The 25,006-nt window shown below is 32.6% G+C and overlaps 4 protein-coding genes across 7 annotated transcripts; 3 read left to right on the plus strand and 1 right to left on the minus strand.

Moving 5' to 3' along the window:
- Positions 1 to 1,816: 1,816 nt before the first annotated feature.
- Positions 1,817 to 6,587, plus strand: LOC127266263 (F-box/FBD/LRR-repeat protein At1g13570-like). The gene is made up of 4 exons (XM_051296448.1): positions 1,817 to 2,362; positions 2,449 to 2,610; positions 2,689 to 2,840; positions 6,392 to 6,587. Exons 1-4 carry the CDS (start codon positions 1,817 to 1,819, stop codon positions 6,585 to 6,587), a joined length of 1,056 nt encoding a protein of 351 aa, XP_051152405.1.
- A 2,236-nt stretch (positions 6,588 to 8,823) lies between these two features.
- Positions 8,824 to 12,606, minus strand: LOC127266264 (leucine-rich repeat receptor protein kinase MSP1-like). Its single transcript, XM_051296449.1, has one exon. The coding sequence runs from the start codon at positions 12,604 to 12,606 to the stop codon at positions 8,824 to 8,826; it is 3,783 nt and encodes a 1,260-aa protein (XP_051152406.1).
- A 3,988-nt stretch (positions 12,607 to 16,594) lies between these two features.
- Positions 16,595 to 19,296, plus strand: LOC127266389 (vacuolar protein sorting-associated protein 32 homolog 2-like). Of its 2 annotated transcripts, none has more exons than XM_051296618.1 (7): positions 16,595 to 16,831; positions 16,954 to 17,088; positions 17,741 to 17,840; positions 18,196 to 18,281; positions 18,568 to 18,659; positions 18,738 to 18,852; positions 18,948 to 19,296. In XM_051296618.1, the coding sequence occupies exons 2-7, from the start codon at positions 17,014 to 17,016 to the stop codon at positions 19,134 to 19,136; spliced, it is 657 nt and encodes a 218-aa protein (XP_051152575.1). In that variant the 5' UTR covers positions 16,595 to 16,831; positions 16,954 to 17,013; the 3' UTR covers positions 19,137 to 19,296. The 2 variants fall into 2 exon arrangements, with proteins under 2 accessions (XP_051152575.1, XP_051152576.1); XM_051296619.1 differs by having other exon boundaries at positions 16,595 to 16,777.
- A 1,095-nt stretch (positions 19,297 to 20,391) lies between these two features.
- Positions 20,392 to 23,494, plus strand: LOC127266361 (meiotic nuclear division protein 1 homolog). 3 transcript variants are annotated; one of them, XM_051296579.1, is made up of 11 exons: positions 20,392 to 20,507; positions 20,917 to 20,997; positions 22,002 to 22,118; positions 22,238 to 22,276; positions 22,364 to 22,471; positions 22,559 to 22,621; positions 22,706 to 22,757; positions 22,831 to 22,875; positions 22,973 to 23,052; positions 23,142 to 23,259; positions 23,376 to 23,494. In XM_051296579.1, exons 1-10 carry the CDS (start codon positions 20,505 to 20,507, stop codon positions 23,223 to 23,225), a joined length of 672 nt encoding a protein of 223 aa, XP_051152536.1. In that variant the 5' UTR covers positions 20,392 to 20,504; the 3' UTR covers positions 23,226 to 23,259; positions 23,376 to 23,494. The 3 variants fall into 3 exon arrangements, with proteins under 3 accessions (XP_051152536.1, XP_051152535.1, XP_051152537.1); XM_051296578.1 differs by having other exon boundaries at positions 23,142 to 23,409; XM_051296580.1 differs by having other exon boundaries at positions 20,494 to 20,583; positions 23,142 to 23,409.
- Positions 23,495 to 25,006: the final 1,512 nt, after the last annotated feature.

The raw sequence follows: 25,006 nt of genomic DNA on the forward strand, positions 1-25,006 counted from the left end.
CGATCTTGGCCGTCCAGTTCACAATGGACTTGTATAAATATGTGCTTGTACTTCATTTATAAATCATCAAGTTGAGAGCAATAACAAGTTTTTTCCTCACTACTTCCTCTCTCTACGATTCTTAAGTGTTCTTAATCGTGTTCTTGAGTTTTTTGAAAGAGTTCGAGGAAATGCTGTATTAGAAACTTCTAAGTGTCCTGAATATGCTAGGCCACACGGAAGGTACTTTGGAACAATCAGACGATCCGTGACACTAGGAATTAGACTGCAGAGTTTGTCTATGTAGAAATTAGTTCGCACCCATCTCCCTCCCCGCAGTGGAGGAATATTAGATTTCCTCAAATCGTTGCATAAGAAACACATCCAAATTAATATCTTGAAATTTAAATTTAATAATAATAATAATATATTATTTATATATGATTAGATAATAAAAATTTATAAAAATAAATCATAATGAATTTTATAAAATAGTAAAGGTAATGAATTGAAGATAATAATATTACAACGAGTGTTAAAAAAATAATTTGAATATTGATTTAGATATCATATAGATGAGATAGATAAATATGTTTCGCCTCTTTTTTGTGGCATACAAATAATCACGTGGATCAAGAAAAATAATCCGTCCGTAAGGGATGGTCCGGTGATGTAGGGTGAACTCGTGACTATAGATTCAAACTCCCGAGTCATCCAGATTCATCTGCCATACATGGTTCACCTAGTGTGAGACATTTAGAGGGTTTATAAACCAGAACCTTAAACAAACTCACATGAAAATGAAAATTAATAAACCCCAATTTGAACTTGAGGATCCAATAATAATAATATAATAAAAAAAATCTCAAATTCCCACGGCAATCGAAACTCGATCGGATAGATGAACCAAAAATTTCCGAATATCAAATAGATCCACAAAGTCCTAAAACAACAAAGCATATACAATCAAATGCATTATATTAAAGTACAGATTGACCTCTATAGCCGTCTACTCCCCACGAAAAAGTTTGAGCCATTGTCTGAGCTGTTTCTGGAAAAATGGTTTTATGAATAATAATAATAATAATAATAATAATAATAATAATAATAATAATAATAATAATAATAATGGGGTTTTTTTCTTTTCCCATTGGCAAATTAGATTTTAAAAAGTTTGACCCATGTTGGACGTCTTGCTTTATATTTAGATTTAGAATATATGTATATATTTTTTAATTCTTCCAAACTTTAAATAATTATTATAAATTCACACACATATATATAATATAAAACCCTAGAAATTGAAAAGAGCAACGGCTTCAGATCTCCGGATTTTTGGGTTTGAGGGTTTTGATTTTTTCCTTAGAATTTGTTGAATATTTTTTGCCTTTTTTGTTATTGACAAAAAAATACGCATCTGATTTTTTGTTTTCCCGTGGATATGTTCTTTTTTTTTTTTTTTTAATCACTAACGAAAAAGATGGCTTTGATGGAGGCAGTCGATCAAAAAATAGGGTTTTGAATTGGGGGAAACATATTGATTGTTCTATTAGGAAACAATTTTTGGTGAAGTGTCTACACATTTTACTTTAAGCTCACTCTAATCCATTCGTGTTATGTGAGAAATTTATTGTTTGGTATCTATTCTACTCAACTTTGATGTGAAATTTGATAAGGAATAGTTTATTTGATTTTTATGTTTTTTTACGTTTCATGATGTGATCTTTAAGTTTGATTTCTGAAATGGTTGTACAGTTAGGTTAATTTGTGTTTTGATTGGTAGATTTAACTGTTTGCAGGATTATCTTTTGGAACTGAATAATTTGTGCACAAAACTATGGATCGTGCTGTTGATAGGATTTCCAATCTACCTGACGATGTCATAAATAAAATTGTTTCATGCATGCCTTTGGATGATGCTGTGAGGACGAGCACACTATCGTCCCGATGGAGATATAAATGGACAATCATTCCGGTCCTTGTTTTCCCCGAAGAATCCTGGGATGCGAAAAAGGTGGAAGCCATGTTCGATCAAACTTTTTCGCTTCATGATGGGGCCATAACCAAGTTTTCACTCCAACGTTGTTGTATTAAAAGCAATTCTTCTGTCAGTCGTTGGTTATCTTACTTGTCTGGCCATGGCATTAATAGTCTTGAGCTTTCGGTTCACTGCAAAACTCAAAATCTGGTGCCTGTTTCTCTGAAGGGTTTTGATCACCTTCAACATTTGTACCTAGGATTTGCTTGTCCATTCAAAATTCCTCATTTGTCAAAAGAATTTAACAAACTTGTTAAGCTGGAACTTTTCTACTCCCATATTAAAATTGGTGAGTTGGAAGTGTTGCTTTCCAAATGTTTAATGATTGAATATTTGGATTTGGAGGTAAGGTTTAATTTTAGATTTCTCAATGTGTCTACTTTTTCTTATTCAAATTAAATTTCTAATTGTTTTCCTCTTGTGTGGTTTAGTTTAAGATCCGCGGCCGATGTGAGATTAAAGAACTTTTTATCAAGCTCAATCATCTTACTTTTATAGAGCTTCGCAGTTGCAACTTTGTAGACTTTGGGAATGTTGAAGTTTTTCTAAGCTTGATCAAAAGCTCCCCCAATTTGCAAAGTCTAAAACTTCATGTTAGTGATACATATTTACCTTTCATTACATTTTCTTTTTCATTACATTGTCACTTATTTCATCCTTTTTTTTCTTAGGGTGATGGTGCATTCAGGGATGATAATAGTATCATGGAATATCTGAAGGCGCAACACTCCTCTAATGTTTGTCTCAGTCGCCTTGAATATGTGAAGCTTCGGTGTATGATGGGTTTTCCAGCGGAGTTGGAGTTTGTGAAAATCCTTTTACGGTGGGCAACTGCACTTAAAAAATTGGAAATATATACTCGTTGGGTGTGTGACGACATGCAAATTAGCCAAATGATAAGAGAGCTTGAAAATATCAAACGCGCCGGATCATCTAAAGTAGAAATTATATTTAACACATATTGATTGGTAGTTATCCACTCCAATTCGCACTGTTAGCAGTATGGTGTTTCTATCATATGCATATTCTTATTTTATAGATTATTTGCAACAATTTCACCTTTAAATGCTTGAGCTTTAATTTTACAGCCACGTATATATGTTTACTTGTTTGGTGTTCTATGTCAAGAAACATAATTGTTTAATGAATTGACTAGGTGTGTGCTGTGGTTGTTTCTTGTGCTTTCTTCTTGAATCATTTAAAAGCAAAACAACAATGAAATGAAATTAATATTAAGAAAATACTTGGTATACAAATATAGTATAACCCAAGAACTTCTCTTGTGCTCTTATGCATATTTATAAATTAAATCAAATTTAAGGAGATTAATTGAAGACATTACAATGGCGCCAACAACATCATTTACTACACATATTTAAAACTTTAGCTGTTATAAACAAGTTCTAGTTGCTATGATACCATTCCATATAGTTACGGTGTACAATAAATACATTCATGTCGCATTCGCCCCTTTATGGCATACAAACAATAATATATTGTGAATAACAACCAAATGAAGGGTTTTTTTAAAAATAAAAATAAAAATTGTCAAACTATGACACTAGAAATATTGCAAAAATCTAAGGAGAAAAAAAGAAAAAGAAAAAGAGGGTTTCAGAATCTTTCTACATAAATATTTTTGATACTTTGAGTCACAAACTTACTTGCAATCCTTCCCCAAATATTCCAATCAAGATTTCAAGTTTATAAACCTATATTTTCATACAAATTCATTTGAGAATTTTCTATCATTTAACAAATAAAGTGTGCTTACGAAACTACAAATTTTTAGTTTGATATTAATGCTACTGATCTAAAACACTTAAGTCTTATATAACTTGAACTCGAGAATATTTGAATTATTCTTGAGGAGTTGCAAAGTGTTATTTCAAGATGTCCAATGTTTGAGCGCTTGTTTATTAGCTCATGTTTTTCACCAACCATAGTCTGGTGCCTTTATGTTCTTGATCCGAATTTTAGAGACTTTTTTTTTTAACTCTTTTGTGGTTGTTGGTTGGAGCTGAGATTGAATTCTAGAGACTTGTATATTAAAAATACCGACATCAAGCTTCTTCCTACATTCAGTGATTTTAATAAGCTTGCTACTCTTTGCCTTCATCGATAGAATGATCCATTATGGAAATTAAGAATCATATGTACTTGAAACATTTTATACTCGGTTACAATTGATCAATATGTTTTACAAAAGCATGGCGACCTCCATGTCTTATGCATGGTGCTCATCCTCTTTGTAGAGGTCAATCAAAGCATATGTGCATTCTTTCTCAAAATGGCTTATGCTCCCTCATTGTTTCTCATTATTGCCTCTCTAAATCAATTGTTGGTAACTCCCGTTTGCCTGTCTTTCGAGAAAGAATACACAGATGCCTTGCATTATTGACATCTTTTTTCTGTGCTATACTTATGCAAGTTCCCCCTCCCCTTTTCCATTCCCATTTCTTTTCTTTCCAATTATTTCTATCTTCTGTCGATTCTTGTGTTTTTTGCGTGGAAGCTAAACCTAGAATTAAGAAAAATAAATAAAAATAAAAACATGGATATGTGCATTGTCTTTTTCTTGCCAGTTTGTGTGTGTGTTTTTCTGTATGCATTTTTGGCACATAGTGTGATTCTTTATGATAATAAAATTCTTGGTGATCTTTGAAGTATTTGGCATTTCATGAATTATGGCTTTAGAAATGTGATATTGGTATTTATATGCGGCGCATGGATTGGCTTAATTTTTGGACTAATTCAATGAAATTTCATTTGTTTAGTTTAAACAAAAGAAACAAGAGTATCCATTTATTTATTGTTTGCGTGTGATGAAGGGATTTGTAACTCAAGCAGTTGAGCTACAATTCATATTGAATTTCAATCCATATTAGCTATAATAATGTGAAAAATTAATATATATATATATATATGTAAAGAAATTAGGCAAACACACAATGTCCTTCATAATATACAGGATCCTCGATCTTGGATCAAAACCCGGTCACGAAGTATCCATACGTATATGCATATACAAACTTTATACTTTCTTCGTTTCAATCCAAAGTAATTTTTTTATCATTTTTGTCTGTCCCACTTTAAAGTATTCATTTCTTATTTTAGAAAAATTAATCATACACTAATACCAAAATACCCATAACATTTACTTAAATTATAAACATACCATTACACATACAATTATTTTATACATAAAGTCAAAGAGCAAGAATATCAAAACTCCTTGCATACTTCCACTAACTAATAAAATACTATTATTTTTTAATCTATTACAAAAATCCAAAAACCTCTTTGATTTGGAACGAAAAGAGTACATATGTATGTGGACACTCTGTGACCATATCAAAGCCCGAGACAGATCTGTATTCCTTATATTGAAGATACATAAAACAAATGATTGGTAATATCATTTGGATAATATCTTTTCAAAAAAAGAATTCAATTTAAATATTTATTTTATATCATGAAACATCGTATTTAATACAATCTTTTATATTTTTAAGCTTATATAAAAACATCAAAAAAAATTATTTACACAGACAATTTCCACTTTTAGGAACTATTTATATTTTTCTCTCTAAGTCGACCTAATCATCATTTGAAAAGCCACTTGAATTTATTGAAAAATAAAATTTTAAATTGAAGTAAATCTTTAATATCTTGTAAATAGATGTTGGATATTTTAAATGTAAACTTAATTATCAGTAGTCCGAGATAATTATGCTATTACTTCCATCCCGCAATAAGAGTACTATTTGCCTTTTATACATAAAAATTTTAATATTAGTATTATATTGGTTTGTAGTAAAAATAAAAAAATAAAAATGCCCCTATTAGTATGATTTAATATAAAATTGATAACATTTGTGTAATATATTGTAAGTTATAACGGTATTTATTATATTAGATACACAGTACAATTACTAAATTACGAAATGATACCCTTATTTTGGAACGGATAAAAATAAAAAATGTTATCCTTCTGTTGAAATATTATATGCCATTTCTCAGGTGTTATCTAATAAATAGTTTACTAGAACTACTAATAGACTTGGTCAGTGTTTGTTATTCAGTTTGTTGAGTCTTTTGGATTCTGTTCAACCATTTGAGATTTTTATGCACTCTGCCTATATGGTTTAATAATATATAGATAATATAGATTCTGGTAGTATTCTATTTTTCTCTTAATTGTTTATCTCCCTGATTTTCCAACAAAACTAGTATTAGAGCCAACCTTGAGTCTTCATTACCTCAATGGCTGCTCCAAATCTCCCTTCTGCTACTCAACCACAAATACCTGTGTTTAAAGGTAAGTCTTATGATTTTTTGATCATCAAAATGAAGGCCTTGTTTCGATCCCAGGATTTATAGGAATACGAATTTGTGGAAACTGGGTATGAGGAATCCAAGGAAGGTGAAAATCGAAATAGAGAACATCGGAAGCGTGATCATGGAGTTCTTCTTCATTCAACAGATAACAGGTGCTTCAATATTCAAACGGCTACAACTATTGAGGAATAAGAACATGATGAGAATTCTTCCTACCATTGACCTCTAGGCAAAGTATGTGAAGCGTGCATGGCTGGAAAACAAACAAGACAACCTTTTCCTAGCGGAAAATCACAGCGGTCCGAAAATGACTTATAACTCATCCATGCTGATGTTTGTGGTCCGATGCAAACTGAATCACTAGATGGATGAGCTGTGTATACTTCTTAAAGAAAAAATTTGAATGTTTTGAGTCATTCAAAGTATATGAATGGATGAGTATATGAAAAGACTTTGCACAGGTCGTGGTGAAAAATGGAAAGTATATGAAAAGACTTTGCACAGGTCGTGGTGAAAAATTCACATCAGCAGAATTTGATGTATACTGCAAGGAACATTGAATCAGAAGGGAACTCACAGCTCCATACACTCTTGAAAAGATGTGGCCGAACGGAAAAATCGCACCATTTGGAAATGACTCGATCAATGCTGAAACTTCAGGGAATGCCTGGCCGTTTTTGGGCTGAAGGAGTGGCTGATGATCCAGCTAGACTGAGCAAAAACACACGTGGAGAAATTCCTAGGCAACGCTTTGAGATTGAGGGGGAGGATGCCTCATCTCTTGTTCTATTTGCAGAAAATCCTGTTACAATAAAATAAACAATGGATAAGACATAGTAAAGAAGTACGATGCGAGAGGAGTTGTCAGCTATCAAATGGAACCAAACATAAAAAATGGTTAATCTCCCAAAATACAAGAAAATCATTAGCCTAAAATGGATCTTCAAGACAAAATATTTGCCCGATGGAAGTATCCAGAAATACAAGGCCAGACTGGTAGCTCGAGGCTTCACACAACAACATGGACTTGATTATGAGGAAACATTCTCTCCGGTAGCACATTTCGATACGGTGCGGATTCTCTTGGCACTTACAGCATAACAACAATGGAAAATTTATCAGTTCGATGTAAAGTTTGCATCCTAAATGTAGATTTACAAGAAGAAGTTCATGTTAGTCAACCACCTGGATTCGAAAATAAGGAAGGAAAAGTGTTACATCTACATAAAGCTCTCTACGGACTTAAGCAAGCGCCACGTGCTTGGTACAACAAGATTGATGATTTCCTGCAAAAAACTGGATTCGACGAAAGTCCTAATGAGCCGATGTTTTATGTAAAAGGATGAGGTACTGGTGATTTACTCATTCTAAGTCTCTATGTTGATGATATGATATACATAAGCTCATCTGTACATCTCATAACTGAGTTTCAAACACCAATGAAGAAAATGTTCGACATGACCGGCTTGGGAGAATTACAATACTTTTTGGGATTGGAAATCACTCAAATATATAGATGACACATTGAAGAAATTTAACATGTTGGGATGCAATACAGTTGCAACTCCAATGAACATTGGCAAAAGCAAATTGCTTGCGACAACACAAAGCTGGCCAGATACAACAATCTATCGAAGTTTGGTTGGGAGGTTAATCTATCTCACTTACTCACAACCAAACATTGTATATTCAACACTTTCTTATGAGACAGAACGAATATTTTTATTTATGTAGTAAACTTTTGCATAATCTATTTAAAGTAAATAATTTTTCTATCGATACTTTTATTATTCTTACTTTAACAAATAATAACATATTCATCATTATTTTTTATACTTACCTAATATTTAATTAAAATTTTAATAAATTCCAATTACAGTTCATTTTTGTCAATGCGCAAAATGACCGTCTCACAAAAAACATGTATTATTAATTTATTTATTCAAAAACAAAAATCCTAATAATTTTAATATTTATCTATCTCGTTTTATATTAAAATAATATTATTATTTTCTAGTTCGGACATAACAACAAGAAAAATTCCGAACAAATGAAATAGGGTAAACTATTTTTTTAGTCCCGTAAGTGGACCCCCTTATCATTTTAGTACCGTAAGTGGAGTCTGTCGCAAACTAGTCTCATAACTGAAATTTTTTTGTTGTTTTAGTCCTCCGACGCCGGAGACGCCCGCGTGAGCCACGTGTTCGCCAAGTGTCCCGTCAAATCAGCGACACATGAAGGACACGTGGATTTTATTATTTTTTTAATTTTTTTTCAATTGACCAAATAAAAAAAATATTAAATATATATATATATATATATATAATAAATAGCATAAAATCTATAAAATAGAAATCATAAAAGAACCAGCCTAAAAAAATTCTGTGTTTCGACCCTATATAATATATATAGTATATGATTTAACGTATATATAATAATATACGCAATGAACTAACTATCTTTCATTAAAGGGTGACTATAGCTTTGGCCTTCTTTAGCAGCCGAACAACCTCGAGCATCGTCGGCCTCCTCCACGCCTCATCGTTTGTGCACATCTTCGCTATCGAAAGCACCGCCAGCATTTGATCCTTCCACGCCGGAAAACTCGTACACGGCGCCTCCACCACTTCCGCCTCCCGCCCCGCCGCCGCCATCCACCTCACCCACCCCACAAGGTTCCCGCCCTCCACATCCGCTTGCCCCGTTGCGGCCCGTCCCGTCACGAGCTCCATCATCACGACCCCGAAGCTATACACGTCCCCCTTCGCCGTCGCCACCATCGCTTGCCCGTACTCCGGCGGTATGTACCCTAAAGTTCCGGCGAGCATCGTCGACACGTGGCTCTCGCACGCGCTTACGATCCGAGCTAGGCCGAAGTCCGATACCCGTGGCTCGAAGTTCTTGTCTAGCAATATGTTGCTCGACTTTATGTCGCGGTGGATGATGTGGGGGACGAATCCGTAGTGCAAGAACGCGAGCCCCCGGGCCGAGCCTAGGCAAATTTGGAACCGCGTAGGCCAATCGAGCATTGTCGACGCGTTTTTATCTCGTCTCCTTAGCCAAAAGTCGAGGCTACCGTTCTCCATGTATTCGTAGATCAAGAACCTCTCGTCGCCGTGAACGCAATACCCGAGCAACGGTACTAAGTTCCTATGCTTTACTTTTCCGATGGTCTCGAGTTCCGCGATGAACTCGCGCTCGCCGTGAGTATGACCTCCGTCGAGCCTCTTGACGGCGAGTTTCCTTCCGCCGGGGAGGAATGCTCGATATACGGTGCCAAAACCACCGTCACCGATAATGTAGCTCGGGTTGAAATTCTCCGTGGTGGATAAGATATCTTTTGGATTGATCTTTGTCAACGAGCGCTCAAACATCGCAACGTTGATGCTCGGGGGCTCTTTTACTTTCTTCTTCGAAATGCCATCACTCGGAAAATGATCCGTCTGAGTGAAAAGGTTATTTTTATCCTCGTCAACTGGTATCAGAGCCTGATTTTTAACTATCCATTTCAAAAACACGACGAGGCATGCTAGAAAGACCACGCCTCCCCCGATGGCAAAACCGAATACCGAAGCACGAGATAGAATCAAGCGAGAAGGATTGTTGCTCCGAGTAGCGATCGATTCGCATCGACGCTTTCCATCCTCACAAGATTGTATTAATTGTCCCGAGAAGTTGTTGCCCGAGAAATTCGAGTATACTAGCCCCGGTATCGAGCAAACGTTACAAGGGAACATGTATCCGAATGCATTTCCAGATAGGTCAAGATACGTCAAGGCGGGGAGTTTGGCTAAGGACACCGGTACACTCCCGGCGAAAATGTTGTTGTGGAGGTCCAAAGTGGATATAGATACAAGATTCGACACCAAATCATCTAGCGCGCCGAAGATCCGGTTGTTGCTCGCATTCAATACTAAGAGCGAACTACTTTTAAACCCGATGACAAAAGTACCGGACAATGCATTCGAGCTCACGTCGAAATATGTCAAGCTTTTAACCCTAAACAACGATCGTGGCACCGTACCGGTTAATCCATTGAACGAAAGATCAATCTTCGCTAAACTTGATGAAAAGTTGCCCAGAATCGAGCCCGTTAGTCGATTGTGTGCAAGTACGAGGCCTTGAAGATTTGCCATCGAGAATAATGATGGAACAATGGAGCCCGATAGCGCATTATACGACAAGTCGAGTAGCGTTAGATTAGATAGTAGAGATATCTCCTCAGGAATATTCCCGTCGAGCTTGTTCCCCTTCAACAAGATCTCTTGCACAACTTTGCAATAGCCAATTGTGCGAGGAATCGAGCCTTCGAACTCATTGTTTGAAAGATCGAGCATGCCGTAGTGTTGCACAAATTCGGAGTCCGGCAAAGGCGCCTTCTGAAAACCGGAGCATATCTCCGGCGGAATTGGTCCGGTGATAAGGTTGTCCGAAAGAACCAAGTTGTCGAGCAAACTCAACTTGGATATCGATCCCGGAATTCGACCCGTCAACCTGTTCTCGCCCAAGTTCAGCGACACGAGGCTCGTGCAGTCGAAGAGCTCGAGAGGGATATCGCCGGTAAGTTTATTACCTCGCAGCGACAAATTTGCTAAATTCTTAAGTTTCCCGATGGCCGCGGGGATTCTTCCTTCGAACATATTGTTATCCATTTGCAATCTAGTGAGAGTCGAAAGATTTCCAATCGCATCGGACAATAATCCTTCAAACATATTGCCGTTCAACGAGATCCCCATCAGCGTTTTCGATTCCCATAAGCGATCGGGGACTCGCCCGGACAGGTTATTACCGGACAATTCCAAGTTCACGAGACGAAGATCGCTGAGATAGCTCGGTAACTCACCGAACACGTTGTTTTCAGACAAGATCAGACTCGTAAGGTTGCGACAATCCTCGAACACGCTGGTCAAGCTGCCTGAAAAGTTGTTTTGCGACATCAAAAGAACAGACAACGATGCGGCATTGCATATGCTCGGAGACAGATCCCCGGAAATCCAATTGTCGCCGATGTCCAAAACAGACAACGCCGGCAGATCGAGCAACGGTAATGTTCCGTTGAAACGATTCTTCGACAACACAATGCTTTGAACTCGCTTCCATTTCGAAATCCAGACAGGAATCGACCCCGACAAATGATTATCGCTCAGTATAACTGCGTTAATCAGATGTAATCCCGATAGACTGTCCGGCAACGGACCTGTCAGCGCATTGTAAGAAAGGTCGAGAATCCGGAGATTTGTACAGTTCCCGAGCTCCGGCGGGATTCCTCCATTGACACCGGAGCTCGAAGCTACAAAATAAGCTAAACTCGACATTCTTCCGATACTCGAAGGCAATTCGCCGGAAAAATCGTTCCGCGCGAGATTTAAATTCCACAAGTTCGACAACATTGCAATCTCTTCGGGGATTTTTCCAGTAAACAGGCAGTTTTGAAGATTAAGTATCTCGAGATTTCTCAAACTCCCGATGCTGAACGGTGCGGCGCCGGTGAATGAATTCGAAGAAAGATCTAGAACATTGATGGCAGTTAGTCCTCCGATTTCGGAACAGAGCTCGCCGCTGAATATGTTGTAGCTAGCAGAGAAGTAAATAAGAGTCGATAGATTTCCGATCGCTGGCGGCAAACTGCCGGAGAAGAAGTTGTCATGGAGGTCGATAGACTTAACTTGCCGCAGCTTTCCGAGCTCCTCCGGCAGACTTCCGTAGAACGAATTTGAACAGATCGAAAGCTCTATGATCTCCGTCAGATTTCCGATCGTTGGCGGCAGAAATCCCGACAGATTGTTGCTGTCGAGGATGAGACGTTTGAGATTTCTTAATTTTCCGATCGCCGGAATTAGGTTTCCGGTCAGTAGGTTATGGCTCAGGTCGATAACTTCCAAGTCCTCCAATTCGTAAACCGCCGGAGCAATCTCTCCGGCGAAGGCGCAGCGGCTGAGATTGAGAATTCTGAGCTTTTTAAATTCTCCGATCAGCTTCGGGAACGGGAGGCTCCGCCGCGACTCCGAGCACGATAAATTTATCTCCGTCACGTCGGAGCCGTTGCATTTGATTCCTTTCCAATTACATGGATGAATGTGGCAATCAGATCGATAGGATACAGAAATTTTGCCTGGTAGGAACAAATCTCTGAAAGCTTGGAGTAATCTGGTGTTATCGCCGCCGGCGACCGCCGGAATAATGAGGGCGACGGTGGCGCCGGCGAGGAGAAGAAGGTGCGAAGTTGAAAGCAGTAATGGAATCGCCATTTTTGAAATCTGAAGGAATTTGGGAGTGTACGGTCGAAGAAGACGCGCATAGTAAGCACAGTCGTCCGTACTTTAATGGAGGATGGTGTGAAAAGCATGACTGGCTGTGAGACAGATAAGTAGGATTAATAAATGTATTAATTTAATTAAGGAAAAAGTTGATATAATAATTTAGTTACCTTAACCATTATTTATTTTTTCAAAAAAATAAAAAATAAATAAATAATTAATTAGTTTTAATTTTTTATTTTTTTTAAAAAATGATTTTTGATAGTATAATATGTACTATATTTTTTAAAAAAAAATTTAAAAATATTCGAAATGGTGTAAATTTGAAGGATGATAATAAATAGTAACATTATTCGTCATTATATTTAAATAGTAAGTGAATTAGTATTTTTAATTGTTTCTATTTAAAGACATTGTTTTATTTGGTAATAGTTGAGAATTATTTCTCTTTTATTTTATTATTATTATTATTATTATTATTATTTATTATTTTCAGATTTGATAGCATGATGAAATTTTGAATTTGACATTGTTGAATTTAATCATACTGGTCTCGACCCTGTGCATATATGCACAGATTTAAAATTTTAATTTTTTACATTTTATAAATATTTTGTACTATTACATATACTAATACTAGACGATAGCCGTGCTATCCACGGAGTAATTATAAATTTTATTAAATTATTAAAATTAATTATTGTTATTAAATATAGAATGTTTTAATATGATAATTATTTTAATAAAATAAAACATTTAACACGATCAATTATAAATATTCAAAATATTGAAGATTTATAGATTTTATAGATTAAACATATATATAGCAAAAATGATATTCATATATAATATTAACAGTGTCTATTTATATTTTTATAAGCAATTTTTAAATTATAATCTAATTGAAAATTGTGTTGGTAAAAAATTTAAAATGTCTGAACAAAATCAAATTTTACAAAAATTATAAAAACGAAAGATTTATCAATTATTTATTTATTTATTTATTTTATTAAAAAAATCATTTAAGATATTTTACCTCTTTTATTGTATAAAATTTGCATAATTAAAATTTATATTTACAATTAAATATTAATTAATTTTTAAAAAATGAGTATTATGTACAAATTTTACATTAACATAAAAAATTTTTACACAATATAAAACACATGGTGGCATTTTTACTAAAAATATGAGTTGATATTATATAATTTACCCTACAAAATATCTAAGTTTCTTTACTAAATATAAACTCTATTACATATCAAAATATTTATTTTTATTTACATTGATACATCAAAATAAAATATGATGACAATTCCAATAAAATTGAAAATTATGGTGACAAAATAATATATACATACAAAAGTATATAAAATTACTATTTTCTTCGGCCCACATGTAATGTCATACATTGCATTTACGTCTTTTTCATATCTCATGTCATTATTATTGTTTTAAAAATTATTATACACATTAATCACATTTTAAATTTTTTAATTTATAATTTTTTAATTTTAATTAAACTAATTTGTTATCTTAATATTAACATATAATTATTTGCATTATATTATAATTACTTTTTCTAATACATCTTTAATTATTTTTTAATTATACTTCTTCTAAATTTTCATATGAATAGTAACTATGACATTATATTTGGGACGAGGAGTATTAAAATATTATAGAATTTTTTTTAAAAAAATATCAAAATATATATTTATTTTTATATAATATATTACATTTTTTTCATTTAAAAATATCGGTTTAATTTTATTTATATCAAATTCAATAATTATTTTAAATTAAATTTTGACATACAAAAGAATATCAAACAAATAATAATATAACACAATAGTCTATCTGTCTAAAAAAATTATGTCAACTTATAGTAAACAATTTTATCATACTATAAATTTTAATTATATTATAATTACTATTGATTTTGTCGATTTTAACTATATCAACTATTTTAAATTCAAAATAATTTTTTTTTTAAAAAATATAACAAAAAAATAAAATTTTAAACTGAAATAGAAATGTACATGGCTGTATATAATTGTACATGGCCGTGTAACAACATAGTCATATATAATTATACACTGAAATATATATGGTCATGTAATAACATGGTCGTGTACTTTTCAAGTCAATTGCCACGTCACCTCCGTCATGTCCACGTCAGCAATTTCCGTTAATTTTTTAATGGTTAGACCAAAATTGATTGAAATTGTTTATAATAGGACCAAAATTGAATAAAATTGTTTATATTGGGAGTAAAATTGCTGAATTTTTTATATTATGACCAAAATTGATAAATTTTGGTTATATTGAGACAAAAATTGATTTTTTCCCTATTTTTTATATGAATAGTAATATTGATATTTTAAACCTTATATCTCGTAAGGCGGCGGCTACTGTGCTAAATGTAATACTCCCTCCGTCCCATTCAAAAATTACCATTTTTCATTTTCGTCTGTCTCAAAACAAGGTTATCATTTCTTAATTTAGTAATTGTACTCCCTGCTTAACATAATAAATACTTTTTCAAATTACAATATATTACACAAATACTATTACTTTTATATTACACCATGCTAATAGGGGTATTTTTGTCTTTTTTACTACAATCCAATATAATACTAATACTAAAAAATCTACGTGTAAAAAGCAAATGCCACTCTTCCAACGGGACGGAGGGAGTATAAATTTAGCACTGTACTGAATAGCACATTGTGTGCTACAGGATAACACACGATGTTACCATAAACAACAAACCGTATATTTTAATATAATATAAATAGAAGACATGACATAACAACACACGATATAGTTTCACACAGTACCTACAATACTTGATTTTAGCACATGACATACTCTCATACAACACATACAAACAACACATGAATTTGAAAAATCAGCATTGTGCTGATTTTCAAAATTCAGCACCGTAACCTTCCCCATCTCATAAAATATATACAGTGTAGACATCATTTTATATTGGAATAAAATTTTATATAATAGAATTGAATAAAAAAATATTTTTTATTTATTTATAATTAAATAAAATGTTTTCTTTTTTAAAATATATATAGGAAGTTTTAAATATAATTAATAATTTTGTTTATTAAAAAGAAAAAAAATTAAAGATTTTGAGTGTGTCATACATATCAAAAGTTATAAATTTAATTAAGTTGATTAAGGCGATACATAAAAATAAAGATGTTTTTGTGCAGGTCCTAAATGTTAGAAATGTAATTAAGTTATTTTATATTCTCTCAATTCGTTAACAATAATATTACAAATACCTTTTCAATTTACAATATATTACACAAATTTCATCATATTTATATTATACAATACTAATAAAATTAGTTTAATTATTTTATCTTTATTTCTAATACATTCTAATATAATACTAATATTTATAAATTTCAGTTAAAAAAAAATGAATAGATAAATATGAGATGAAAATAGTATTTATTAAGTATATTTAATATTAATAACTTTAATAAAAATATGAATATATCAAATAAGGTGGAACAAGACAAAAAAATATAAATATAAATATATATATATACTATCAATTAAGATGAGATGAAAAAAATGTTTTTTACCATTAAGTAAAGAGTAAAATGACAAAAAGAAAAACATATATATATATTATTTTTAATAAAAAAAATATATTTTTTTAATTTCAACAAAAAAATAAATTCGTTAACAGGAAAAAATTTAATTATTTCATTTATAAGAAAAAAAAGTAATTAAAAATATAATAATTTTTTACTTAACTAATATATTTTTAAGTCATATTCTGCCGTGCTATAATCTGCTCATTTAGCAGCGGGGCAGCGCCTATATTTTAGAAGGAATGAATTATTTCTATCTTCAAAATTGCTCGACATTGTCAAAGTTTTTTGTTAAATTAATTAAAAGAATAATAAAAAAAAAAAGAAAATCAAATATGAAGAGTATTAGCACAAACATGGCGTCTGGAGTCCGCGGCAATCTCAAGACTCCACTTTTCCCTTCCAACCACTTTCCCAAACTCTTCAACGCGCTTTACCCGACCCCTACACCTACAGAAACCTGCCGCTTTGTCTTCAGCGATCGCCTGTTTAATTCCAATCGCCGTTTCTATATGCGTAAACGTTGAATTTCTCAGGTATATTGGTGTGATAATTCATCAAAAATTTGCGAGACTTTCCTCGATTGGAGGGTGAGTATGGTTTTTGGAGATGCGTAGTATGTGATGATCGATTTATGTTGATTTTTCTGTGGTGCTGATTGATGTATGTTTCTGAATCAGGATTTTTTTTTTTTTTTTTTTCCTTAATTCAGGAAATCCACAAATTGTGTTGTTGTGTTGGCGATTAGAAAGTTGATCTGATATAGCCGAAGATGTTTTCTCGTCTTCTAGGAAAACCTAAACAGCAGCAGACTAGTGCTGTCGCCACACTCGAAAAATTAAACGAGGTATGCTATATGTGCTTTTTGGTTCTTCGTGTTTTTGGCTATTCATCTTTAGCTGTATATGTTGCGATTGCGAATTTTGAATTGGGAATTAGGAAATTGGAGACAGGAATTTGAGTTTTTCCGATTGTCGACGATTAGGTCCGGTAAGATTAGGTTTGATGTTGTATGAGAAATTTGCAACTATTACTTGATTATCTCATTCTGGATTTAGCTCAATACAGTCATGATTTTGTCCTTTCAGTGAGGTATGAAAATGGATTGTATTACAGAAATCGGAGATAAACTTCTCTCTTTATCCATACTTTCGTGAAATTGTTTGCCTGAATGATGATATTGTTCAAACTATTGTGATGAAATATATTCAACCAGATCAGTTCTGAAATTTCTTTGTATGTTATAGATAATCTTTATGAAACCTTTTCCTCTTCCCTATTGTTTTTAATGGATAGAACAAATGGAAGCAGTCGGACCAAATTGATCTGTGTCCGAAAATGTTACTGCTGTATGATTCAGCCTTCATTATTTTTCTTTATCCACTTAAGTACTTCAAATTCGAAGTCATAATTAAGCGTTGTCACTTAGAGCGACGGATTGCAAATGGTCTTGCTTTTTTGTGCTTATATTGAGATTTCGATTCTTACGCCTGTTCTAGACTCTTGAAATGCTCGAAAAGAAGGAAAATGTGCTCCAGAAGAAGGCATCAGCAGAGGTGGAGAAGGCGAAAACGTATACAAAAGCAAAGAACAAGAGAGGTATTATTATATAGGACTCTTCGATACGTTTTTCATACTCAATGATTAAAACTTACAGAGATCTGTTTTCAATATTCTGTAATTGTGACTTTGTGTTTATTCATCACCTAATTTTTATAAATCGTTTTAAGCACATTGTGCAAAAATTTTTTTGCTTGTTCTTACTTATAGCTCTGGTTTTGCTGGTGGTGTGTGTTTATTCGCAAAATGTTTCAGGCAATGCTTTTTAACCGTAGCTAGCCGTTATGTGTAATAGTCTGTTCTATCAATATATTTCGATTTGCTCGGTAGGATTATATTACTTTTGGAGTGAAGTTGTGGTTCTGATTTGCGCTACAAAACTACAAATATGCAGCTGCTATACAATGCTTAAAGAGGAAAAAACTCTACGAGGAACAGATGGGTCAGCTTGCAAATTTCCAACTTCGCATCCACGACCAGGTCCGAGCATTTTTTTTATAGCAAATTTTTGTATTTTGAACAAGAAATTGCCATAGTATGCTACTGCCAGGTTATGAAAGCCTAAAATATCTAAGAAGAAGAGTAGGTTTTCTTTTCTGGTTTGTTTCTCATATACATATATCAAAATTTTAGCGACGAAAGGGCCATGGATGAGAAAGATAAATTCTTACACAATCTTTTCTTCTTTCATTGTAGAATCGAATACTTTTTCTAAAACTACGAATTCCTTACCTATCCTTATCTGCTTCCGTTCTTTTCAATGTAGATGATACTGTTAGAAGGTGCAAAAGCTACAACTGAAACTGTGGATGCCCTAAGGGACGGAGCAGCCGCAATGAAAGCAATGCAGAAAGCCACGTAAGTAAACGATTATCTTAATTAGGCTCTTAATTTCTGGTCTCAATGAATAATCTGAAAACGGCATCTTCTATTTAGGAATATCGACGATGTCGACAAGACAATGGGTGAAATCAACGAACAAACCGAGAACATGAAGCAAATACAGGAGGCCCTCGCCACACCTATCGGCGCATCTGCTGACTTCGACGAGGTTTTTTTTTTTTTTTTTATCCACCTCGTATCCATCCATTTTTTTCGATTACGTTTATAAAATAAATGCACGATTTTGATTTTTCAACGATGCAGGATGAGTTGGAGGCTGAGCTTGAAGAATTGGAAGGCGCCGAATTGGAGGAGGAGCTGCTGCAGCCGGCGACAACAGCCCCTGCGACGGCACCGGTTCCGGCCGGCAGAGTTCCGGCGAGGCCGGCGCCACAGAAACGTACAGAGGAGGACGAAGAACTGGCTGCTTTGCAAGCAGAAATGGCTCTGTAGAAGACATCGACGTCCTTATGGCTGCATTTTTATAATTACATTCGGAGCTATTGATGAACACACGCTGACTGACTCTGGGTAGCTGTATCAGTATGTATATGTATATATTTTTGTATGTAATGAATATGTATCTGGCTTAATATATGTATTTGTTGGTCCTTGGTCGTGTGTTTTAGATAATTAATACATGGAACGATATTACAAAATTTAATAAGGGTGTGTTTGTTTGGAGGATTGGATTTTAAATACACTAATTATTTTATTTTTTTTCTAAAAAAAAATATCAAATCAAATACTTATTTTTTATTTTTTATATAATATTAAAAAGTTAATTTTACATTTATTTATGTCAGATCACGTAACTATTCAAATTCAAAATTTTTAATATTCAAAATTCAACTCACAATTCAAACTCACATCCTAAATGGATAATCAGTTGCTACAAGTGTAGTGTAATATTTGTAAATGGTAAAAATAAAAATATTTATTCCGTTTGGCGTGTCTATTTTTAATTTTAATTTATTGATTATTTTTATTATAAAAAATTATTTTTACTAAACAGTTTTAATTATTTATTAATTATATCAATATTAAATTCTTGTGTTAAGGTAAAAAAACACCGTATCCTATACAGAAAGAATAATTACTTTTAATAGTAAACGTTTGTTCACTTATTATTATTTTCTTTTCTATACCAATTTTATAGATATTATAAAAAATTACTATAATATATTCAATTAACAGAATATATATATTTGATTCATTCACAAGATATAATTTTTTATATTAATAATATAATCCTATAAAAAATACATTTAAAAAAAAAAATTACAAACCCTAGATAAATAGTATTCCCTCCGTCTCATTTGTTATGTCTATTCTTTCATTTTCGTCCGTCCCACTTATTTTGTTACTTTTTTTTTTGGAAAAGAATTATACGAATTATAAAATTTAATCTTATTTTAAAAAAATTAATTTATAATTTCTTTTTTAATTTTAATTATAAGAATAAATTATTTTAATTTTAATCTATAATTATTTTTATTAATATATTTTTAATTATTTATTAATTATATATCTTCTAAATTATTATGTATACAGTGAAATGGACAAAATATTCGGAAAAAAAAAATTAAAAATAATTAAATAAAAATATTTCAAACACCCACCAAATGAAATTTTTTAAAAGTATATATATATATATATATATTATATATCTCCCGCCTTTTCCTATTCACTTGACTTCCCCTGCAATTTTCCTCCCAGTTCTTTCCTCTTCGTTCTGTCCGGCTTCGTTTCTTCGTTCGCAGATTTGATCTGTCCGACCTATCCGAGCGTTCAGGCACTTTCGGCGGCGATCTGGTCAACATGGTGAGAATTTTTGCAAGCAGATTATGTCAGTGTTGGATTTGAGCTAGCTACCAAAAGCAGTTATTCTATATTCGTGGTAGTAAATTAACATATTTACACTTTTGTTTTTCTTTTTACAATAAAGATCTGTACAGCTCTCTATCATTAAACTTCCCAGGCTTTCACAATACGATTACGGAAACGGAATGAACTAGGTTGGAATATGAGAAGTTAATTTTTAGTGTAGAAGGTGCTATAAGCCTTGACAAAAGTTGTAAACCTGTTATTTCTGATTTCTTTGTTAAGTCGTTTCGACCTTTCGAATTCTGGCTGTTTTGGTTATGTCGATTTGCAGCATAGTTGACATTTAGTTTTGTGTCGCTATAAATTATAGCTTGAAAGTTCTAACTACGATTTCGATTCTGATTAGTCTAAAAAAAGGGGGCTGTCTTTGGATGAAAAGCGCGAGAAGATGCTCCAGATTTTCTATGAATCCCAGGACTTTTTCCTTGTAAGTTTCTTGATTTGTTTGTAATTCAATTTCAAATGTCTTCTTCCTGTGATTGTTGTCGTAATTCAATGGTGTTAGTCTATATAAAATTCTCTGATATATCTCCTCCGATGTTGTTCCTACCTTCTACTTTTTCTTGTTTTTTTGTCATTGCTGAAGCCTCACCATTCAGATTTGAATGTCTTTTGGCAATAAGATGGTGTTTGTTTTTTCATATTTGATGATTCTATAAAATGTATATTCCAATGTTTATTGATCATTGACTAATAGTAGTAATAAATTTCATGGAAGGACTAAATCAGACTTCCTCCTGATGATAATTATGCAGTGCGTTCAGTATTCATTTCAGAGTATGTCTGTGAACTAAGTGCTTTAATTACATTTAAGTGTTCCATTAGTGTGTTATCCATCTCATACACACATGATGTATTCCCAAGGTCCTGCAATTGTACTCGAATAAGTTATTGGAAAGTGGCTTGCTTTTGGCAGTGCATTGTGCAAACAGCTAAATGTTCATGGACAAAACTTTGTTGATTGATGGAAGGCATTAGTATTGCTTTTCTCCTTTCTCATTTTTCTGCCTCTAATTATCTTGAATATCACTTTTATCCTCTAGCATTTTATGGCTTGGTTTGTTCTGTATCACATTATGGGTTTAGTGATTTTGGTGAGTGCAGTGAGATTTCTCTCCAACATCTCTTTGCGCACACACACACACACTCGTATTTCTTGTTCATTGTTGTTATGCCTATTCATTGTAAGTTAAAAATTATACTGGAATAAGGATCAAATGTGATCAATTCACTTGCTTCATTTTTGAGATGATGATCACCTAATTTATAAACAGATATCAAAAGGACTTTCTGTGATCCAATTACAATTTTTTCCCATTCGAAGTCAGTATCCTTTGATTACAAGCTGAACATGTATTCAGATGGTTCTAGTATTTGTTTACTGCCATTTTTTCGAATCAGACCAGTAATTTATTCGTAATTTTGCTTTAGCTCAAGGAACTAGAGAAGTTGGGCCCGAAAAAGGGTGTCATAACCCAATCAGTGAAAGATGTTGTCCAAAGTCTAGTGGACGACGATCTTGTATTCAAAGATAAGATAGGAACTTCGGTGAGTAAGCTTGCCAATGGTCATCGAGCATATTAGAATTCTACCAAATGTTTTCGTCATTTACTTATCTTGATGCATGCTCCTATAATGTAATTGTTCTTTTTAAAAAACCATTGTAGGTGTACTTTTGGAGCCTGCCTAGCTGTGCTGGAAACCAGGTGATTGGATTATTTGTTTAACATCTCAAAATTGAACGATTCTCTAATGATATTAATCGTGCCGATACATGAGTCTGTGTTCTACAGCTGAGAAATATACACAGAAAGCTCGACTCTGACCTCCAAACTAGTAAAAAACGATATAGAGAACTTGTTGATCAATGCAATGCCTTGAAGAAGGGGCGCGAGGAATCCGTAAGCCTATGATACCTTCAAGTTTCTACATTTATCCTCTGTGAAAACCATCATCACCTACCTACTGAAATTCTTATTATTTTTCAGGAGGAACGAGCCGAGGCGATTGATAAGTTAAAGGCAATTGAACAAAAACATAATGAGCTCAAGGTTTGAGCCACCGTATACACTCATGAAACAACTCCGATCATATTGGCCATGGATGCTTAACTCTCTATCTTTATTTTCTTTCAGGATGAAATTGCAGAGTACGCAGACAACGATCCAGCGACCTTTGAAGCAATGAGTTAAGCATTCAACGTATTTATAATGCGATTCATCTAAATCGAAGCATTCTTAAATTCGATATTTGTTTTCAGAGACAGCCATTGAAGTAGCTCATGCAGCAGCTAACAGATGGACAGGTCTCCTTCAATCCCAATCTCTTTTCTCTGTTTTTCTATCAGTTTAAATTTTTAAATGAGATAGTCGTTTAAATGTTATTGTTTCTTGCTTCTAAAGATAACATTTTCACATTGCAACAATGGTGCTCAAACAACTACCCTCAGGCGAAGGAGCAACTCGATCACCTCTACAACGAGGCATGCGCGCGCATATTGTCTAAAATATCGACATTTTATCATATCATAGCATGACATGAGCTTTCTTTCTGTCTTGTCGACATTAACAGGTTGGAATAACTGATGATATCGATTATTTACCTGCAATAGCTCTGGCTTTTGGTTGTGCCGGACGAGATCATACATCGGGATGAATCGTTCGAGTTTCTTCAATGAGCAACAATATAGGTAAGTTTTTCTCAATCTATGAATGCATGTTCCTAAATAAATCATTGATTGGCTTCAATTCTTCTCCACACAATTTCTTACATTTGCTTGCTGCCTTGCAAATTTGTTGATAATAGGTTTTGCTGATTTAATTCCAATAAAATCATGATGATTAAAACTAGTTCAATCATGGGTTTTTGCTGATTTAACTGTTAAGGAACTGTAATGGGAGCTTCCGACAATATGGCATGTCCTGACACTTTTTTTGAGAATTCGTTATAATTGGTTTAGATGAGTCGAAACCCTCTTTTTAAACCTTTTCAATTCAATAGGTGTTGAAAAATACTGCTCCCTCCGTCCTAGATACCGTGTTCACGTTGCCTTTATGTCCGTCTCATATACCACGTCACTTTTTTTTTTTAAAAATAATTAAACACTTTAATCTTATTTTAAATTTTTAAATTTTATTTTTTAATTTTAATAAAATTAATTAGTTATCTTAATCTTAATTTATAATTATTTATATTATAAAATAATTATTTTCACTGGTATATTCTTAATTATCTACTAATTACACCCCTCTTAAAATACCGTATCTACACTGTAGCAGATACACGGTATCTGAGACAGAAGAAGTATTTTTCAAATACTCTCAAAATAGGTTTTTTATAGGATGAATATTGTTCTACATTCAAAAATTATAATTTCTTTTAGTATATTAAATCTCAGAAGACAACTCCTGTTTTCAATTTATTATTTTACGATTACGAATTCATTTCCATACAATTAATTAAATATAAAATTCTTTTTCACTTATAAAAAAGATTATTTAAGTTAATATAAATTGATTTTAAATTGAGTTTCAATTTCTTTCCAAAAAAAAAGCTTTTTTTTTTGTTTATTTTTTAATAAATTAATTATACTATTTTTTATTTTATTTTTATTATAAAAATAATAAATATATATTAGAAGTGTGTCCAAAAAGTGTTTGGGCGCCCGAAGGAGCATCTAATAACTACTTTCTTCGTCCCATTAAATTAGTACACTTATTTTTAGTCGTCCCATAAAATTAGTCTACTTAATAATTAATAATTAATATTTTTAATTAAAAAAATAGTCCACTTAATAATTAATATTTCTAATTAAAAAAATTTAACTATATTTTATTAATTTACTAATATTTTTAGTTTTATTATTTGTTAATTGTAAATTTAGAAGTTGGGCTAAAATTTTGAATAATAAAAATAATAAATATTTAATATTATATAAATAAATATTCATTTAATTTTAAAATTAATTTTTAATGTAATATATAATAAAATTTTATGTTTAATTTGAAGTTTATGGCTGAAAATTTTATAATAAAATTTTATGGCTGAAATTTGATATTGATTTTTTTTTTCTTTGTTAAAAAAAAAATAGAACTTATTTTTAAAGCAAAATTATAATTATTGTTAATTTCGGTATTTGACGTAAAATATTATATTCTAATACCGTGTATATAATTCAGTTAGAGATGGTTTGAGATAGTATACCGAAAATATCGAAATATATTGTATACCGTACTAAATTTTTTAATTTATTAAAAAAAATATTGATATTGTAATCAGTATATACAAAAATACTAATTTTTTTTTTAATTATCTATATACACTGAAAATATCTTATTATATATCGTTATCATACAAAAAAGTCATATTGTATCGAAATTTTAAATTTTTTCGGTTATTTTTTTACGAGTATGCATGTTATTTCCGTAATTCAGTAT

Source organism: Andrographis paniculata, unplaced genomic scaffold (genome assembly GCF_009805555.1).
Source record: "Andrographis paniculata isolate CXL003 unplaced genomic scaffold, ASM980555v1 Contig75END, whole genome shotgun sequence".
NCBI classification, from domain to species: Eukaryota; Viridiplantae; Streptophyta; class Magnoliopsida; order Lamiales; family Acanthaceae; genus Andrographis; species Andrographis paniculata.

Excerpts from the sequence above, each read along its gene's own strand:
- LOC127266263 (XM_051296448.1), top strand. The coding sequence starts at position 1,817 with ATGGATCGTGCTGTTGATAGGATTTCCAATCTACCTGACGATGTCATA. Across the intron at positions 2,363-2,448 it reads TTGAATATTTGGATTTGGAG|TTTAAGATCCGCGGCCGATG; the intron begins GTAAGGTTTAAT and ends TGTGTGGTTTAG. Across the intron at positions 2,611-2,688 it reads TGCAAAGTCTAAAACTTCAT|GGTGATGGTGCATTCAGGGA; the intron begins GTTAGTGATACA and ends TTTTTTTCTTAG.
- LOC127266264 (XM_051296449.1), bottom strand. The coding sequence starts at position 12,606 with ATGGCGATTCCATTACTGCTTTCAACTTCGCACCTTCTTCTCCTCGCC.
- LOC127266389 (XM_051296618.1), top strand. The coding sequence starts at position 17,014 with ATGTTTTCTCGTCTTCTAGGAAAACCTAAACAGCAGCAGACTAGTGCT. Across the intron at positions 17,089-17,740 it reads CACTCGAAAAATTAAACGAG|ACTCTTGAAATGCTCGAAAA; the intron begins GTATGCTATATG and ends CGCCTGTTCTAG. Across the intron at positions 18,853-18,947 it reads CATCTGCTGACTTCGACGAG|GATGAGTTGGAGGCTGAGCT; the intron begins GTTTTTTTTTTT and ends TCAACGATGCAG.
- LOC127266361 (XM_051296579.1), top strand. Across the intron at positions 22,119-22,237 it reads AAGATAAGATAGGAACTTCG|GTGTACTTTTGGAGCCTGCC; the intron begins GTGAGTAAGCTT and ends AAACCATTGTAG. Across the intron at positions 22,472-22,558 it reads AGAAGGGGCGCGAGGAATCC|GAGGAACGAGCCGAGGCGAT; the intron begins GTAAGCCTATGA and ends ATTATTTTTCAG.